This window comes from Benincasa hispida, chromosome 7 (assembly GCF_027475165.1).
Source record: "Benincasa hispida cultivar pf3 chromosome 7, pf3_genome.v1.1, whole genome shotgun sequence".
Taxonomy (NCBI): Eukaryota; Viridiplantae; Streptophyta; class Magnoliopsida; order Cucurbitales; family Cucurbitaceae; genus Benincasa; species Benincasa hispida.
Window position 1 is genome coordinate 59,318,108 of NC_143484.1, and position 17,721 is coordinate 59,335,828.

At 32.4% G+C, this 17,721-nt stretch overlaps 2 protein-coding genes across 5 annotated transcripts; both read right to left on the reverse strand.

Annotated features, from left to right (window-relative positions):
- TEL1 (terminal EAR1-like 1) lies at window positions 1-3,204 on the reverse strand. The gene is made up of 5 exons (XM_039035963.2): window positions 2,297-3,204; window positions 1,383-2,067; window positions 1,103-1,222; window positions 880-1,021; window positions 1-711 (listed from the first exon to the last, which is right to left on the reverse strand). The coding sequence occupies exons 1-5, from the start codon at window positions 2,955-2,957 to the stop codon at window positions 349-351; spliced, it is 1,971 nt and encodes a 656-aa protein (XP_038891891.1). The 5' UTR covers window positions 2,958-3,204; the 3' UTR covers window positions 1-348.
- Window positions 3,205-12,383: 9,179 nt separating this feature from the next.
- Window positions 12,384-17,276, reverse strand: LOC120082154 (Pyridoxal-5'-phosphate-dependent enzyme family protein). Of its 4 annotated transcripts, none has more exons than XM_039037401.2 (7): window positions 16,874-17,276; window positions 16,308-16,610; window positions 15,123-15,165; window positions 14,345-14,683; window positions 13,317-13,443; window positions 13,031-13,207; window positions 12,384-12,797 (listed from the first exon to the last, which is right to left on the reverse strand). In XM_039037401.2, exons 1-7 carry the CDS (start codon window positions 17,111-17,113, stop codon window positions 12,551-12,553), a joined length of 1,476 nt encoding a protein of 491 aa, XP_038893329.1. In that variant the 5' UTR covers window positions 17,114-17,276; the 3' UTR covers window positions 12,384-12,550. The 4 variants fall into 4 exon arrangements, with proteins under 4 accessions (XP_038893329.1, XP_038893328.1, XP_090171254.1 ...); XM_039037400.2 differs by having other exon boundaries at window positions 14,345-14,698; XM_090315128.1 differs by lacking the exon at window positions 16,308-16,610 and having other exon boundaries at window positions 16,874-17,231.
- Window positions 17,277-17,721: the final 445 nt, after the last annotated feature.

The following is a 17,721-nucleotide window of genomic DNA, read 5'->3' on the forward strand; positions in this document are numbered from 1 at the left end:
TGAATCAAACATCATCATTATCATATTATAATGAAGGAAATTACCCAAAAATAAACCATAAGAAAGAAAGGGGATACTTCTTTTGGGACTTTTGCTACAATGATAATGTTACAGCATCTGAGCATGGAGGAAGAAATTTAATACACCCCATATGTGAGAAAAAGAGAGGGGAAAAGGAAAGAGCTGGTTTCTAACCTGGGGAAAAATACCCAAATTAAAAAGCTTTGACCTTTAACCAAGCTGGCTGCTGCTAAGTGGAAGCCATTGGTGCACAGCAGGCAAGTCAGTAAGAGACTAAGAATTAGCCTACCATGTCTTTGTATTTCTATCCACATTTTGCAGCCATTTTTAGGAAACTTGATACTCATCACCGTCGTATTCTTCTTCATCAACACCACCGCCACTTTGGCTACTGCAACCAATGCTGCCACTGCCACTGCTGCTGCTGCTGCTGCTTCCATTCATGCCTTCCTCCTGTTGGTCAACCAGTGTTGTTGCGAGTGCAACATCATCTTCATCCTCCATCTCAGCACTGCCAGAAGATGGAGCAGATGCAAGGCCAATGGAGATGGGCTGTCTCTGGCCACCAATCGGCAGTGGCTCCGTCAGTTGCCTCCCGTTCCGAGGCGGTGAAAACACCACTGGCAGGTAGTGGTCCATCTCACATGGGAACTTTGAGTTCTTAAAGTGCTCCTTCAGTGATTCCAGTCCCTTTAATTAAAATAATAATAATAATAATAATAATTTAAAAAAAAAAAAAAAAAAAAAAAAAAAAAAAAAAAAGACAGAAAGACCCCATTAAAACAAAACAAAACAAAACAAGAATCCATGATCTTCAATGATGATCAAACAAGAATCAGACAGGAAAAATCAAAGCACCTGTACTCTAGCATAGGTGACTTCACAGATTTTTCTGGAGTTAAAAACCTCCCAAGGTTGAAGATGAAACGCCTTGTACAACCTCCATGTGGCCTCTGGTGAGGTCATGTTTACAAACCCATATCCAACATTGCAATTGTTGCTGAAAATTACAATGAACACTATCATAAACTTCATCATTTTCAAAACAGTTTTTGAGAAAATTCAAACCAATAATACTCACTTGAAATCAATGGGGAGATATACGAAATCGTAGGAGGAAAGTGGCTGGTTATGGTCATCGCCCATCTGCTCGTTGCAGTGAATGCAATGATTGTCCAACATGTTCAACAACAATTTCTGACTGCATCCAAGTCAGACAACTATACGAATATAAAAAACAATAACAATAAAAGATCCCCATGTTTACAGAAACAAAAAAACAACCCATAATTTGTTTGAAAATGTAGTAGTTGAATTGAATGAAGCTTGAAACGAAATTTGTTGTTAACTTCTTCTCAAACCTGTACTTGTTGGGGATGTTCTTGATCATCACAGTGGTTCTTGAATCTCTGCAATCGGAATGGTTATCGTTTATCAGGAATCGAGAATCAAACTTCCTGGACTGTCTACATTTCCTTAGCTTATTCCTACTGGGCTGCAGTTGTTGGTCAGCAGCAACAGCGGGACTACTGTGGCTGACCTTTGAATTCTTTCTCAAAACCCCACATGATTCTCTCTCTTCAATTTCATTGCACACACCACCGTCTTCCAAATCGAGAGATGCCATTTTTCCATTCACATCGTCGTACTCCAAGCTCTTTCTGGGGTTTCTCGGGCTTCGACCCCCCTTGCTCGGATTCAATTTCCTAGAGGAATTATGGGGTTTCGAATAATACCAACGCGGTGGAACATTTGAAGCTGCCCCACCAGAGAAATTTCTCGGCGGCGGTGTTGGCCGTGGCGGTGGGCATTTCAGACTCCTAGAGTAAAGATTATTCGAACTGCAGATAGCCGGAGCAGTCAAGTTGGCGTTGAAGAATTTGTTGCCATGGCCTCCCGGCCGACTGAACTCAATCACAACCGATTTTCCATTGATTTCCTTTCCGTTCATCTCCTTAAGAGCCTTTCCGGCGTCCCTGATGTCGAAAAATTCAACGAACCTTTGTTGCTTCTTTAATGGCGTCTCTCTCAACTCCTTCACAGGACCTTCAAACCCAACACAGAAAATTAAGAAGAGTCCATGTTTATAAAGATTTTGTAATAACCAGACAGAGAATAGACAGAAAGTAAACAAAAGAGACCCATCAAAGATTACGTTATACAATAAACCCCACAAATATTCTAGTCCAGTCCCCACAAATTAAAACCATAAAGTAAAACAAACCCACAAAAAATAAAAATCAAAACCAGAAAGGAGGAGTTGAATAGAATATACCAAAAGCCTCGAAGATTTCTCTGAGACAAGAAGTGGAAACGGTGGAGTCAAGATTGAAGACAACGATGGTGCCCTGATTCTTGCCAGCCGGAACGATGAACTGAGCCCAGACAGCATGGCCGGCTATGAGACCAGGCGCCGGAGAAGGGCGAGGGAGAGGGGAATTTGAAAACAAGAAACCGTTATTGTTGTTGTTGTTGAAGTAGTTACGAAGACGGCATTGATGGTGCATGTGCTGATCTCGAATCTCTCGTAAAGCTCTCTCAGCGTGGCGAATATCATAGAAATGAACAATGACAATCCCTTCTTTAACTCTCTCCATTTGCACTCCTCGAACCTCCCCAAACGCTTCCAATTCCCTTCTCACCATCGTCTCGCTTACGTCGCAAGGAACCGAACTCACCACCAACGACCGAGTGGCAACCGACGAAACCGGCAACCGTACCGGAACGTACGCCGATTCCGCCGCCGGAAAGGGCGCGTAAGCTACACCGCCATCGCAGTACGGCAGGAGAGGGACGTCGCCAATTGGTGGGTACGGAAAGAATACCCGATGGGGTTGTGGCATAAACAGAGTAGTCGAATACCTTGGCCGGAACTCTTGGGCCGTTGGGTCTAAGCCCCCCGCCAGAAAACGGCCATAGACGCCGGTTTCCGCCATGCGCGGTGGAAAAACTCAAGTGGGTCGAGCGGAAACGGAGGGAATAGCTGTTTTTAGTGTCTGTGGGTCTTACTCAAGTATAGGACATGGCGGAATAAGAATGCGTCGTCGTCGTCGTCGCCGTCGTCTCTGTTTGTCTGGGTTTTGCGTTTGCAAGTAATGAAACAAAAACAAAAAATGCTATGGATTTGTGTCTACGGTATCTGAGAGTGAAAAAGTTGAGTGGAAAAAAGCAGAGGAAAGAACCGGAAAGGGTTTGGTTTAATTTGCTTTCCTGTAGTATAATCCACCTTTTTGGGGCCAAGGTCCATGAAAATGTCCTTTGCTCTCTGGAAAGACGAAGACCAAATGACGGGAATGCCCCTGGAGGTGCTTTCTGATGAAACGACGGCCGTACACGTGGAGCCGATTGGGGAAGTAAGGGGAAAATTTCGCACACGAGGACAAATAATAATTAAAATTGCGTCGGGTGCCCAATAGTGCCTTTTTCAGGTTGTTGTTTTTGACTACTCGTACTTCTTGACTCCTTTTTTCTTTTTCTTTTTCTTTTTTTTTTCTTTGTGAAAATCTAAATCTAACAATTTCTTGTTTGGTTCAATTATTGAGATTTTTTTCCCCCAATTCGTGACACATTGTAATGTTTTGACAACTCTCTTATTACTTATCATATGTTTTTCTTTTCTCCGTATTTTTCTTTATATATTTGCATGCTTCAGAAATTAATATCGGTCCCATGCAAATCCACCTGATATCCATAAAAAAATGAAAATACCACCGATTACCATCAATGTTATAAACTCAAATTAATTGACGCTATGCTTTATCGATATGTAATGAGATTTTATTCATAGATCAATCATAATGTGTCCCATCGTAAAAAAAATTAGATTACTTTTTATTACACTTACTTATAATTATGAATCTGTCAAACCTATTGTTACTCATTATTGTCTAGAGTTGAACGGTAACAAAGTCATATTTTTCACGATATAGGCATAATTTTCAAATGTATTGGATTTAGCACTCTCCACTCGTAAATCAATTTGAGTTTTTCTATTGTATATTTTAAAGTGAGTTTCATTCCAAATATGTCAATTCAAATATGAAGCATAACTAAATAACGTAAATCATTTTCAATTTTCGAATTACCTTCTCGAGAATAAACGAAACCGAGAAGTAATAGTGTATAGACTTAGATTAAATAAAAACATGGTGTATTGTGCCGATAATGGTGTGTTGTATTTGAATATAGAAAGCTACATGCATTTAATACAATCAAGAGACTGGAAAACAATGAAGCATATGAGAGAGAGAGAGAGAGAGAGAGAGAGGGATTTTTAATGGGTTTTGTGTAATTGAAGTGAGTTTGACAAAGACAATAGCTGAGCTGGCAAGATCTGACAGTTGGGCAGATGAGGTGTAAGTATGTAAGCCCCACTGGCAGCTGACCAAATTCAAATTCAAACTATGGTAAATTATGATCAAATTTTGTAGGACATATAAATAAGTGTAACATAAAATATGCAACTAAATATTTTTTTTGTTTTTGAATTACTTTCTTTTCTATCTTCTTCACTAATTATTCTAACTTTTGTTTATATAAATTATATAGTTTATTAGATACAAAATTAAACATTTAGGAATTTATTGATCAATTTTTTAAGTTGTATGTGACGTTTGACCCATTAAGAATGGTGCAAACAACTTAACTTTAACAATAACACTATTGAAAATTTCATATTTATCAAGTAATTTTATCTTTCTTTTTTTTTTTTTTTTTTACATTTATTAAGAAACATCATTTACTATTTTATCTCTATTTTTCACACTTATTATATAACTCCATCTTCTCTACCCCAAACACAAATTTATTAACTTTAACATATTAACTTTGGATTTAGTAACATTGGACCAAATACCCTTTAACTAAATAAACACAAATCTCAAAATTGAGGTCCTAATAATCATTTTGTTTTTTATTTTTAGTTTTTTTTTAAATGATGCCTATAACTACTCTTGCACCTCTAATTTTTTTGTTTTTGTTTTCTCATCTTTAACAATATTTTAAAAAATCAAACCAATTTTTTAAAACAAAAAAAGAATGGATTTTATAAATTTATTTTTATTTTTGGAATTTACTTAAAAATTCAATACTTCTATTTAAGAAAGATGAAAATTAACGTAAGAAATGGAGAAAAAAATAAGTTTAATAATGTTTAGGGCAAATAACAATCTATACCCTTAAACTTTGGGGTTGCATTAATTTAAACCATTAATTAATTAATATATCAATTTAAACTCTAAACTTTTTGGGTTATATCAATTTAAACCCTGAATTTTAAGAGTGTGTCAATTTAAACCCAACTTTCATAAATATATCAATTTGGACCCTTCATTATGTTTCATATGGATAAACATAGTGTAAGACTTGCATTTTATCTATTAAACCTCTAAACTTACATAAGTTTGATTGAAAAAAAACTAAATATTTTGTTTGATATTTTTCAAAATAAATATTAAAAAATTGTGTAAATTGATACAATTATGAAAGTTTTAATATTTAAATTGATACAATCATTATATTAGAGTTTAAATTGATACAACTCAAAAAGTTCAGAATTTACATGGATACAACTATTAAATTGAGGTTTAAATTGATACAAACTTCTAAAGTTCACGAGTATAAATTGAAAATTTTTATATATTTTATAATTTAACTAAAATATAGATAAGTGTAGAAAAGAAATAAAAGAAGATAGGGCAAATGGGGCTCTAATACCCACAAAATATGGTATTAATATACAAAATGGACCGACAACCACCCAACTCACTCCCTAAAATGCACTCTCTCTCTCTCAAGTTTCCAATGCTCAATATTTTCACTGTGTTTTAACTTTTTTATTTATTATTATTTATTTTAAAGGTATTATAATGAAAGTGTAAAGTAAAGAAAATCTCTTACTTGAAGTCGATAGTACGACTGCTATACCAATTGAGCTGTGCTCTTGTTGATAATTTTTTAATTTTCTTGCATTGTTGGCTTTAAACCAAATTTTCTAACACTCACTTCCCCAATTTGAAATTACCATAATGACCTATTTAAGCCACACATTTATTTTTTCTTTTTTACTATGAGTAATGCAGGAGAATTGAACCTCGAACTTTGAAGCTAATATTATAAATTCATAACAATTGAGTTATGTTCATATTGGTATTCTCATAAAATTTATTTATCTCGATATATATGGTTATCTTATTTCTATTAACAAGGAAATATTACAAGAGGGAGAAAGGTTGTTATATGGTCGAAGAGGAACGAGTTCAAATAGGAGACTAAGAGTTTGGTTGGTAAGCAATTTAAAAACAAAATAATTTAATGAAAAAGAGCCATATGTCATATTTTTTTTATATATGTGTTTGATAAAATATTTAAAAATATTGTAAATTTGAGGAGCATAACGGAAACACAGATATAGAAAAAATATAATATAATAATATTACATATATAAAATAAAATATAAAATAAAATAACTAAAATTATAAAATTTGATAACATGAAAATTAGTGTAATTTTGAAGTGAAATTCTCACCAATATATGTGTGATTTTAAGAGCCACAAAATGAAACTATTTAAAAACAAAGTGGCAAGTAGGATGTGGACTTACATGGATACAAAGTAGGAATAATTACAAGACAGGTAAACAACATGAAAGGTGACACATGACTTTGGGACACTAAGCAAGGGATATCTATTTATTATTATAATATTCATAATAAAAAATTAAATTTTGATTTAAATAATTTTTCTATAAGTGTTTGATAATATGTTTATAAACTATAAAACTATATTTACTATTGTTTTCATCTTTTTAAACAAATTTTACCTTTTAAAATTTCAAATTTAAAATATATATCAAAACATAAATATATTTTCAAAATTTGCATTGTTTGAATAGAATTTAGTAAATCTGAAGGCATAAACTAAAGTTCAAATTACCCACCAAACCGACTCTAATATTTTTGTTTATTTTATTATGCACAAAGAGAATAAGATATCCATTAAACCCTCATTAACATTAAAAATCTCGTTTGAAATTTTGTTTTTTTTTCCTTGCATCCACTAAATCAAATGAATTTAGGATATTTGTAATAAATAGTAAAATAAGAGGAAAAAAATCTAAAAATAATCACTTCTTTAAAATATTTGCAAATATGTAAATGTTGACTAGTCAACTTTTGAATTTTTCTAATTTCCAAATCTCTTATCTTGTCTTGTTGCACACCTTATTATTCCCTTTCTTTTATTATTATTTTTTTCTTCGATTTTTGTTTCTTTCATTTTTTTCCTTTTTTATTTTATTTGATTTTTGTTTCTTTCATTTCTCCGGTTTTTTATTCTTCACTTTATTTTTTTTATTTTCTTTTATTTCTCCGGGTTTTGCTTCTTCTTTTTTTTTTAAAAAAAAAAATCTTTCATTTCTCCAGTTTTTCTTTTCTTTTTCTTTTCTTTTTTTTTTTTTTTAATTTTCTTGCTTCTTCTTCTTCTTTTTTCCATAAGAATTATGAGGCTGGATTTCGTACCCAAGACTTAAAATACCAAATTTATAAGTGACTTAACACCAATAAGCCAATTATCAAGTTTGATTATTATAACGAAACATTAAATATTAATAGTAGATGAAAATGGATTTGAAAGAAACTATTTTTTAGTCCACAAATTTACACCATTTTTAGAAACATTTCTTAAAAGTGAAATAAGAAACGAGAATAGTTATTAAACAAAAAATGAGAAATGTGCGGCACACTTTTTCCTCTAATCAATCTTGTTAACTAACACTTCTTGGTCAGAAACTTAGGGTCTGAAGAATGCGATGGTTCTCCCAAAATACTTGTGCAAAAGAACAATTTGCTCTTTGGGAGTTCAATGTATAGGATATTTGTGGTTTGGGTTTTTGTGTGTTGTGTTGTTTTCTTCACTATGTGGGTTTGTTAGCATTAACGGCATAGTGATGTGGTTTAATATCTTGAGGTATTCAGAAGTGGATGTAACTCTTGAAATAACTTAAAGGAGTGGCAGGAGAATCCTTTAAGCTAGTATATATTTGCTAAAGAAAGAAGACAAGTTATTATGGACGGATAGCACAAATGTTGAGTTATATACTAAAGGATTATTGTGTAACTGTTCAGATTTAAGCACAAGTTAAGTTGGTTAGTAAGATGCTAAATGTCATCAGGGGAGGTGATGTTTAGCATCTTCACACCTCTTTCTAGATTAGGTGGGTAATCTGGGAGGGGTAGGACTTTAAGAGTATAATGTCTATCAGAAATAAACTTGAAAAAATGGCATAGATGACCCAAAATGAAGAACATAGATTGAAATATTTGTGTATTTGTGTACCATAATATTTGTTTACAAAATCAAATGAAGAAGAATGATTTGGTTTGACTGTTAACTGTTTTTACCAAAATGCCCTTGAGAGGTATCGAAAAAGAAAAGGGGTGGTACGAATGTTTGGAAAGGACAAGGAAAAGGACAATAAGATAGTCAGTAGCTATCACTTATAGAAGCTATCATTGATAGCATGTTATCGTTGATAGAAGCTAACATTGATAGCATGTTATCGATAATAGAAGCTATCACTGGTAGCACGTTATCAGTGATAGAAGCTACCACTGATAGTTATCGATGATAGAAAGCTACCACTGATAACATGTTACGGGTGATAAAGAGTTGTCACTAAGAGCATGATATCAACGAGATCAATGATAGCATCTTATCAATGATGTTATCAGTGAAATAAGCTATCATTGATAATCGCGATATGAGTGATATTAGTGATATCGGTGATATAAATTAGGTGAAATCTATATATCGAGTTTCTTTGAAAGCTCATAACTAGTTATAAAAGTCTATCATTGTTAGCCTTAAGTGTTAATATTTCAAAATTGATTCTAATTGATTAAAATCTATCAGTGATAGTGACTGATAGCTACTATCAGTAATAGCCACGATAAAAGATTATTAGTAATAGCTAGTGTGTTAATCTTTCAAAGTAGACATTTATGAAAGTCTATCAGTAATAGTCACTAATAGTTTTCCATTACTGGTACAACTCAATCTTTCAAAGTTGTTAGTTTTCTTTCAATGTTGATAACTACTTATAAAAACCTATGATTGATAGCCACTGATAGCCTTAACTGTTAATATTTCAAGGTTGATTTCAATTAATGAAAGTGTATCAATGATAGTCACTGATAATTGATAGCAAATTAAAAGCTTTATTAGCAGTTATCAAGTGATAGCATCTGATATCAACTATTAGTGGTTATCACTGATAGTTGTTATCAATGATAGTTTTCAATTTGAGAAAATTGGTAAGAAGCGAGCAAAATAGTAGTTAGACATGGGCTTTTTAGTCTTTTACTATTTTTTGTTCTATATATGTAATTATTTTATCCTTGTACTACATATTCTATTATTTTGGATTTAATTTCAATTATGCCACTAGTTCAAAAATTTAACTAATATTCATATATTTTAATTGTGTGATTCAAGTTGGAGAAATCTGACAAACAACATTTATGTTCTGAATGTGCCTCAATTTTAAATTTTAAAATGTAAAATTACAAGACTAAAAAAAATGTAAAATTACATTATAACTTTTTTTTTTTTTTAATAAGTGTGATAATTCATAATGTACTCATTTCATTTTTGTTAAATTAAAATATTTATAATATAATGTCTTATTGAAAAGAAATAGTTGAGTTTAAACTAAATATTTAGTTAGTAATTGCAACTTTTCTTTCTATTTACATTTTAATTTCTTGTTTTTTTATCATCATACATTTTTTTTGTTCTCTAAACACTTAACTTAAAAGATTAAAGCTTTAATTCAATTTTTTTCTTCATATTTTGTTCAACAAAAAAAATGTACACTATAAATTTTAATTTTATGTTTATTATGTATTATTTAAGTAAAAAGATAATAACAAAACAATATTTTTGTTTATGCTTTTGAAAACTGAAAACAATAAATAATAAATCATTTCCTCCCCTAAACATTGTATCCAGTTATTGAAATATATTTCATAAAGGTGAAAAAAAATAAGAAACATCTATAGAACATCTATAGAACATAAATATTTTAAATATTCTAACAAAAAGAAAAGAATTACAAAGGAGAAATAAGGAGAACAAAAACTTTGTGAAATAGAAGTGAGATAGTCTCCGACAGAAAGATGATCAAATCATAAACTTCAATTTTTAAAATGATAATGAGTAATTAGTGTTTGAATTTATCTATTAAAAGTGTGTTTGGTTTAAATTTAAGTGTTTAGTGTTTAGTTTATCTATTAAGAAATGTTGAACATTTTTGTCACATTCTCAAGAAGAAAACAAAGAAGCCTATTGTGGCTTTTACTTGATCATTCTTTGATCTCCAAAGATATTTTTACAATTAGTGTACTCTACCTCATTTTTCATGAGGCTATTAGGGAGTTCGCTTTTTTTTTTTTTTAAAAAAAAGAGAAACAAATGGTTAATTTTGAAAAAAGTTGGAATGTTTTGCAATTACTCATAATAACTTTAATTGAAAAAATATAAATTTATAAAATGAGTTGCTTTGAGAGAAACTTGATATAATTTTTTTTTTCAAAAAAGATTTTTGAGTGTTTAATTGTTAATCTCTCATAATTTGTATAATTCTTAAAATTACTAAAATGGCTTCACTATCCTCTACCTCACTTCCACCATGTTGTTGTGACTACCAGCTTTCGTTGGCCACCTCCGACAACCTCGACTAATGGCCAACTCCAACAACTACCACCACCAATTCTAGTAGTGTCCACCCTAAACGACCAACTCCAGCAACCATTATTTTAAATTATTAGTTCATAATATTTCATAGTCATCATTTATAATAATTTAACATTAATAGAAACACCGTTAATATATAACAAACCAAACAAACTTGTATACGAAACTACTTTTGGAAAAGAATTGTCAAATACATGAATATTTTCATCTTAAATAGTTATTATAAAAAAAATTTAAACGAAAATGACTTTTAAAAAAAATATTTTTTTCTCCAACCAATCGAAACGGATGTTTAAGTTACTTGGGAAGGTTGGTTTCCATTATGAGGATATTAAAAACAAGAGAAATGGATAGATTGGTGAGTAAAGTATTAAAATGCTTTAAAGTATAGTAAGTAGGAGCAGCAGCTAACTAGGTCCTGTTCCCCATTTGCTCCACATGATTTATGGGCCACACCATCCACTCGCTTTCTGTCTCTCCAAAGTCCAATCCTTTTCTTCTTGGTTTACAAAAAGTAAGTGAAAGGGATGTCCTATTCTCTGTTCTCCTTCCCCTTTCCCACCAATCCTAAGAAGCTTACTGTTTAAAGTTTCAACTTCAACCACAACCTTATCATTTTTAATTACCCATCATTGCTCAAAACTATTTCCACTGTATAACCCCACTATTCTAAAATTATCAAACACTTTGGTTTTTCTTTTTAGACATCTTTATAACTTGCGACTGTTGGGAGGCATTTTTGTGCTCACAAGGACACTCTCTACATTTATGAGAATTTTCAAGACATGACCGTTACCCCCACAATCTACTCTTTGACCCCATCCCTACCCTCCCTATGAATAATGCAACTCTAAAAGAATATAGGCCAAAAATGCGTTTTACTTCCTAGTATTTTTTAGGTGCTCTTTGCAGTTTGAAAAGTTTTGCTTTACTACTTTATACTTTCATATTTTTCATTCAATTATGGCTTCTCTCTTTTCCCTACGGATAGATGTTAAATATGGCTGATAATAAGCTTAAATTAACATAATACTTTGTGAGTTTGTAGAGGCCACCTTAAAAACAAACTCTAAAAAGTTTGCAAAAAAAAAAAAAAAAAAAAACTTTTAGTTGACATTTAGCATCTATTGATTAAAATAAAAATAATAATCCAATAAGAAGAAAAAAATATCTATTTACACCTCTAAACTTTTAGAATAGTATTAATTTAAATCTTGAATTTTCGTAAATATACCAATGTACGACCTCCAATGTGATTACAATAAAGGAGATGTTTAATTTCTTTTACCGAAAAATTTAGATGTTTAATTAAAACAATGTACATATATATATATAATCCCTTTTCCTACCTTTTTCTATACTTTTAATCTCTACTGTATAAAAAGTTACTCTTTAGTTTCATACCGTTTTTAACATTTTTCGATTATACTTCCTCTTTTATTTTTATTTTTTTTTTCAATTTCTCCTGAACTTTAGAGTTATATCAATTTAAACTCTACACTTTTGTTAATGTATCAATAACACCCTCTTTCAGATTTAATTGAAACAATTATATGTTTTGCAAGATATTTTACAAACTAAGTCTAAAGGAGGCCAAATACATATAGATATTCATGCATACTACTTTATCATTTTATTAATCGTGGGAAGCTTACTAGGCCCCCTTTTCTTCCACACAGTAATAGCACACTCGGTGCCATACATACTTCAAACAGATTACGGAGATTAAGGGAGAGAGTTCGATCAATTAAAAAATCGAGTCATTATTCTACAATTGTTAATTAGGGAACACATTTTTCAGATCATTAAAGTAAGATTTATACCTTTGAGCTAGTCCAAACAGTCCCAGGGTACCACCAGTATGAAGCAATACCACAATATCTCCATTCGCTTTGGTTCCCTTTTGAGAAAGAAAAGTAGCCATTTCCCAAGCAGCTAGAGTGTAAATAGGATCAACAAGAATACCAGTTTTCTGAGCAATTTGTCTGCATGTCTCCACTTCCCCATCTAGCACATTGCCAAATCTACAAGATGAGAGAGAGAATGTAACACAGAATCCGCCTAATTCAATTAGTACCAAATAATCATTATATATTCAAATAGAAACATAAATTTTAAACATTAAAAAATATGATTCAAAACTAGTTTTTGCAGGTCTATTTACTCACCGACGCCAGATGGTAGTACCACCAGTAAATGCAAGTCTGAAGAAAACAATTTACAGTAAAAGAGGTCAAAATTAAAAGGAACTACTCACTTTCTTGGACGGAAGCGCTCTACCCAATTTACAATTCCCCCATTTACTTCTTCATCCTTGCCTAGGTCAACAGGAGCGCCAAAATGCTTCCTGAATTCAGAAATCAATCGCTTCTCCTGCCGTTTATATCCATCAATTCTATCAGCCAGCATCACTGCAGTTACATCCCAGGGGAGCCTAGCATGAATGACAAAGAAAGAGTGTTTCATTACGATTTAAGACACAGTAACATAAGAAACTTATGCAATTCTCAAATGGATTTCATTAGACGGATTTGAGTATACACCCTAAACATAGAGCTCCAAGACCCAAACCAATAGCAGTTGTCCCAGTGCCAGCATCTACTACAAATTTAACCCTCTGTTTCCCAAATAAATGATCCTGGGAAAGGTACTTCACCAGTCGAATTAAACCTATGAATGAGTGAGTGAACATTTAGTAATGAAACAATGCCTGAAAAGATATACGAACAAATAAGAACTACAATTAGATATTTAATTGTGCAATCATCATAGGAACCTTATTTGTTTCTTTAGCAAAAAAAAAAAAAAAAAAAAAAAAAAAAAAAAAAAAAAAAAAAAAAAAAAGGAATAAAAATAATCTTGAAGAAGTTTTGAGTTTGTCAGATTTTATAATTTAAAGAAAAACTTTTCAAAATATAAGATCCTTGGATTCTATCTTAGCCCCCTAAATTTCAGATTTTAAATCTATGGGCAAAAGTAATTTAGCTGGCACTGCCAGCTGCCTGGGACAGAAAAGAATAGAGTTGAAAACTTCATTCAATCTTCCCACCAAACCATCGTTCACATTTACGCGAGAGACTATTTAATCAAGCCACTCTTGATATACAAACCATAAAATTACATTTTTGCATTAAATTAGTGTCAAACTGGAAAGAACATTTTTCATGCACGATTTTGTTCCATTCATATAACGATTGCAATTCAAGATCTACCAACAAGCAGGGCAAGAGTATCAAAACATAACTGCAGCATGTAAATACAAAATCCTGGAAAATAACGACAGAAACCAGAATGATTTCCCATCTTGTCTACAAGGCTGCCACAAAATCTGGATTCAAAATTCCTATCCACAACAATGTTCCGACAGGACATTTTAGGACCAAGTTCTTTTTTCTTTCTTTTTCCCCCTTTTCTGATGGATAGACATTCCAGGACCAAAAGTAAAATGTAAAACAAGCCCTCATGCTGGGGATCAAAAGTAAATATGTAATATGATCCTCCAAGCTACGTTGATGGAATGGGTACGCATATTAAGAATATACACACTTTAAAAAGAATGGTTTTCAGTTACCTAGCAAGGCGCCAGCATCTCCAGCTCCTTCATTGATAACTATAACCCTTCTTCCATGCTTTCTAGCCATTCTATGAAAATCATAATCAAAATGCACAGAATTTGTACTAGAACATGGTTGCTTCCCGAGAGAAGTAGGAAAAATATCATTGAACCATACGATACTGCCACTACTGCCTGCCACCAAATCAGCTTGACTCTTGAGCATTTTTTCCCTATTGGCATAAATAGATCTTGGAACATATGTGACATTTCCATATATTGTTGACATTAAGTTGTATCCAGTTAAAAATTCAGGTTGCTCCCCTCGTAGAAGTAAATGTGACCTCAAACCTCTTTCTGCACATAAAACAGCTGAAAGTAGAAAATCAGTACGCAAAAACAAATTTCTACCAGGCTTGTTTAAGTTCGTCTGGGGATGGGAGAAAGGATGATATAGAAGACGAGAAAAATGATAGATGTTAGTATGCATATGTTGTTATATATTCTATGCTTTTAAGACATGTTATGTGCTAGTCTGAAGTAGTTTGGAGCAAATTATAGCTCATAGATTTATTTTTCTGGGAGAAAGAAGAGTAAAGGAGAATAAACAAAGCATTTTTATAAAATGCAACCACAGTGGCACAAATGCAACTGAATGACATGTACCCTAATCCTTGAGAACACCATTCTTTTTCCTGTCACTCTACTAAAAGTTTATGCCATATATATATGGCTACGCACTTGGCAAAGAAAAAAAGAAAGGGAGAGAAGTTTTTTCAGACAGGAAAACTCCTACCAGTAGCAGCTGCATGTGCACTTTGACAACCCCCACATGTAACCTATAAAATGGTTCAAATTCAGAGCATTGTTCCCGACCCTAAAGGTAAATTAGTGGCATGATTCAAAGCTGGCATAGTTATGAATAAAACTAAACTAAATAAAGAATTTTTGTTCCATCAACTCCATGGAACGTCCAGTGGCAAAACTTAAACCTGGCCTCACCAATCACCAAACTAAATGCACATATTAGCCCAAAAATAGATATGTAAAAATTAAGAGGGATGGACAATCTTGATACAGAAAAAAGATGGTAAATAGGTTTCCTAATGCACCTTATCTAACTTTGAAACTTCGTAATCAGTTTCCTGAATATTTCCAACTTTACATAATGTTTAATTAACGTACCCATTAACATTTTGTCCGTGAAATGTCAGCATATAGCATATGCAAATAAATCTAACAAAAAATTTAGATGAATGACCTACGCCAAATGCTTCCTCTAAACAAGAATTTAAAAGTAAGTATGATGTTAATGCCAAACATCAGCAGTCATCCGCTCAAAATAAAAAGCTTATGGAAGTCATATTTTCATGAACTCGATACAAACGGATGGAATTTCTCCTCTCCAATCTTGATAATTCCAACTTTGTCTCTTAACCATGGAGATAATTAACATGTACACCGATTTAATCACAGAATCGCATTGTGATAAAATAACATCACAAACAAAAATAAAGGAAAGATAGCAGAGAAATTATAATAGACATAAAATTACTCTTTTTCGTTCAGTTCAACCTGGTATGGATTATGGAATAACTAACTAGCAAAAATCTAAACCTTAGGAAACCACTGCTCATAAAATCTATGGTAATAGGAATTAGGAACTCACTTGACTAGTAACAAACTAAACCTAAAGTTGAATACAGTTAAAATAAGAATATAAATTCTAACAGAACATTTCAGTACCGAATTACTCAACACAAAAGACTTAATAAATAAAATAAAACAACACATCTACCAAATGCATCCTTATCTATAAGATTCCACCATTTCTCCTTGACAGAACACCAAGGAACCAATAAGAAAGACATTAATATATGGAAACTTGTAGAGAACTGACATTCACAACAGCCATTTGAACAAGCAAACTTTTACAGAAAAAAGAACTTCCTTCCCCATACACCGAAGATTATAATCTTACCACATCAGTCACTGAATTATCTTCAATAAGAGGTAGAACCCCATCCAATTTTCTTGCCTTGTTACCATTTATCAGAGGATGCAATAAATCGTCCCTAGCTACATAGAATGATTGCTCTGAATAATCTGTCCCCGACACATCACTAGTATCTACTCCCAATAAGAGGTGACTGGCTGGAAAATCATGGAGATTTGTATCTGAAGTTGAGAACATAACTTTGTTTATTTTGGTATCGGGGTTAGCCAACGCCCATCTTCTGGCCAGTAAACTTGTCACAAACTCTTCACCGCCGAATTGGACACCCTACTCACCGACAATAATCCATCACTATTTTCACTCCAAACAAACAGACAATGGAAAAGAGAATCGTACCGCTATGAGTTAAAACTAAGAGAATTGAGGTACAGTATCAACAAAATTTAGTTTTGCCAAAGAGGTAGACATGAGCAAACCGCCATTAGTTTTAAGATTTTCTGAACTCGGAATTGTAGTGAATATGATCATGAAACCCAAATCTCAACCTACAATTATGGAAATGCTAGAAAATTGAATGTAGGAAAGTGAACCTGCGAGCTAGAGGTAAACTTGCTGGAGGAAAATTGGTTTTCAAGTGCTGCAACAGCGGTTTTACAATGAAGCAGACGAAGTTTCGTAGCACTGAAAAAGTATCCAGAAGTCACCATTTCCGACTGAAGCACCGTCATACGGGATCGGAAAACGCAAGAAACATCGGCGGGGCAATTGAGTACACTCCGGGATGAATTAACGGAGCTGGCGGTAGCTATTTCGGGAATGGCTTGCCTCATATTTTCCAGCTATCATGGCTTTCTTGGTGAACACTAAATCCGACCTACATAATTCACTGAGGCATGGCTTACCTCATATTTCGTAGAGTCAATCAGAGAAAGAGAAAGGAAAGTAATTTGATGCATCCATTGTCACGTTTTTGTGCCTCTTACGAAATTATTCGATCACAATTTGACATGCAATAAATTTTTATAATTATTTTTGAAATATATATTATATATATTTTGCGAGTGGTGATAAGTGATGCATAGAACAAGATGTACCATGTATTATATCAAGAATAAGAGAAATAGTATTTTTCGACTTTTATTTTAAAAAATAACAAATGTTTTTAGATTATGAAAAATGGAATTTCTTATAAATATAAAAATCTCAAAAATATTTAGATTTATGGTAAAAAGTTCCAAAAGACCCCTATAAAAAATGGTAAAAGTGATTTAGATTTAATTAATTTACTAATTTAGATTTAATTAATTACTGATTTTTAGATAACAAAAGTATCCCAAATTCTCCAATTAATTTATTTAAAAGATAAATATTTTTTAAAATCATAACATAGATTTTGTTGGTATTTAAAATAGATTTTATTAAAAGAAAGTAAGATATT